At 44.4% G+C, this 2,647-nt stretch overlaps 1 protein-coding gene across 1 annotated transcript in view; it reads right to left on the bottom strand.

Annotated features, from left to right (window-relative positions):
• ACE2 (angiotensin I converting enzyme 2) overlaps positions 1-2,647 on the bottom strand; it is a 24,509-nt gene that overhangs the window by 11,286 nt on the left and 10,576 nt on the right. Inside the window, 3 exon segments of the mRNA XM_009639962.1 lie at positions 2-110; positions 901-1,127; positions 2,179-2,348. Coding sequence (XP_009638257.1) covers positions 2-110; positions 901-1,127; positions 2,179-2,348 — 506 coding nt within the window.

Here is a 2,647-nt window from a genome sequence, read left to right as displayed (position 1 = left end):
TGTAATCTCACCCCTAAACACCATCCACCTCCATTTCTCCAGCATGTAAGTAAAAGGCATTGTTCCAACAATCGTTAGTGCTTGTTTGAGCAGAAAGTTGATTTCAGTTTCTGAAGAGAGAAGCAGTTAAGGTAATGGTTATGGTAGCAATTAGTATCTGATTACACAGCTAAAGTTGCTTCCTTTTACATCTAATGCTTTACATCTGGTTTGAATTACAGATTTTCACTAAGGAAAAAGTGGAAGGAAGAATACTACAAAAAAAACCATGAGAAAAAATCACTTAGGTATTGTATACAGTTTTGTCTCTCTCTCTTTCCACCCTGCCTCTTAAATAACCTAGTCCTTTGGCTTTTACATTTCATTATCCTCCAGTAAAAACCTTCCCAGGCTCTGGGGAATTTTGAGCTGAAGACTTTGGTACATCTCCATCCTTACAAGGTAACACTCAGACAAGCCAGACAAACTGTATTATCATGAAGGCCTACCTACATTGTCCACTCAATACTCGCTTAAGTGGGAGATGCAAATCTCAAGGTTTCAGTTTCATTTGAACTGCTAAATACATACCTTGGTAGAGGTATGTACAGATTCATGCAACAGAAATTGAAAAGACTGTTGGTGGCTCAACTAAATGAACTATGAAGATTTGGGGATGAGTAGTTCAATACTGAAGGTAATGAAGTGCTAGCTATTTGTTTCTAAATTATGTAGCAGCATTATAAAGCAGTGATCCTTGCTTCACGATGTGATTTGAGAAAAAAATAATATGGTAAGTTAGTGGGGTAAGATTTTCAGAAGCCTCTGTTGATCACTCAGTTTGCAGACACAAGCTTCTGCCACAAAAGAAGGCCTGCAAGCGTTTTCACTTAAATATACAATATTTATGCATTTATTTACCTTCATCCTCTTGGAAAGTTGGCTCTAGGAGACCAAGAGATTTCAAGTGCTGAGGAGTGGCTGCAGAAAGTGACATAATTTCACCTATTGCTTCGTGGAAGCCCTCGTTGGCACCACCTCTTAGCAGGTAGGGCTGCGCAGAGTAGGCCATGTCATACTCAATGTGGCCCATCTCGTGATGCGCGGTCAAGAAGTCATCCATGGTCACTTTGGTGCACATCTTGATCCTGTGCACCAGAGCAAAGTGTTTGTGGTTAGAGAGACGGTGGCCCAGCCAGCTGCTGCCCGAGCCCTGCCTGCTGCGACGACGGGGCAAAGCAGCCTCCAGAGCTCGCGAACGCCCCTCATCCCTTGCATAACCCAGGCGGCCACGGCCTAGCATGGGGTGCAGCTCCTCCTGCAAAAGCGAGGCTGGGAGGGCAACTCAGCAAAACACTTTCAGCCACCTTCAAATTGTGCTGGGAGTAAGAGAAAATTGCTGGTTTGTGAGAAGCAGTTGATCTCAGAAACTTGGTGATAAACTCACTGTGTGTGTTGGAGTGAGTACCTACCATCAAACCTAGGCAGACAGGAGTCTGAAAAACCCTGTGTGTCAGTGACTCTAACTCATCCTCATGTAGGTACTATTTAGTAAAGGAATTTCTTCCAAGTAGGATTTCCTTTCACCTTCCCCAGACGGCTGAGGTGTGAGGTGTGAGGCTGGCAGCCTTCACTAAGGCTGGGGACCAGCCCCTTTAGCCAGGTAACTGTGGGGACTGCAAGAGGGGACAGAATTTGCCCCAGGAGACTTCATTGTGTGAGAACTTGCTGCCCCTCTCCTTTCCCAAATATGGAAGAGAGTGATGGATTTTCATGAAACTGGATATATCTGCTAAAGATAGATGCAATCAGCAGATTTTCACTTGCTACCCAGGGACCCTGTGCCATTGCTGGGGAACATGCAGGTGTCCACAGATCTCACTAGTGCACACAAACATCCGCATTTCTGCTTATTCCTTAAGCTCTAGAATGTAGTCATTATTTCTCTAATTCATATAAGTAACAGTCACTTCTCTGCTTAAATTTGAGAGTAGTCCTTAGGTCTTCACAGAAAAAGTCACCCAGAAAAGTTTAAAGTCCCACAAGATCCCTGCTCTCTTGTCTTCCTTTCACCTCTTATCAGCAGAAAAAAATAATAAATAAGGAAAAATTATAACTTAAACCAGCATGGTGCACCTTTAGCGAAAATATGAATGTTCTAGGAGATGGTATAAAAAGGGGTCATAGTAATTGCAGTACCTGTAGTCATTTTTCCCCAGATCCCATGCCGTAGGATGGCAGACAACCTTCCTGTTGTCGGTCGGCTCTGTGAGCATGGAGTTATTCCAGAAGCCCTCAGTCATTTTGTAGAGGCCGATGGAGGCGAAGAAGTCCTCAGCGGCTTTGAATATTTTTGTTGCATTCCATTTCTGAAAGAGACAACGCCACCATTAACCACTGCTTCTGCACCCAGCCTGTTCCTGACGGCCAGCTTAACGCAGGGCGGCTGACTTCATGTTTATCTCCCAGCAACTTCAGACCAGCACCTGACTTACTGAGAGTAAGATGGTAGTGTCTGCCTTCGGCACTTCTGTAAATTCTGCTGGGAACTGGAATTAAGTGTTTTCCCCACAAAGCAAACAGGTTTCTGCACTCAGAGGATCAGCAGACAGCACCTGACCCAGGCCAGAGAAGACCTCAATAAAAGATAAGGCAGGGAAGATCAAAA

This window comes from Egretta garzetta, unplaced genomic scaffold (assembly GCF_000687185.1).
Source record: "Egretta garzetta isolate BGI_Z169 unplaced genomic scaffold, ASM68718v1 scaffold445, whole genome shotgun sequence".
Classification (NCBI taxonomy): Eukaryota; Metazoa; Chordata; class Aves; order Pelecaniformes; family Ardeidae; genus Egretta; species Egretta garzetta.
This window is presented reverse-complemented; position numbering and strand designations above follow the sequence as displayed.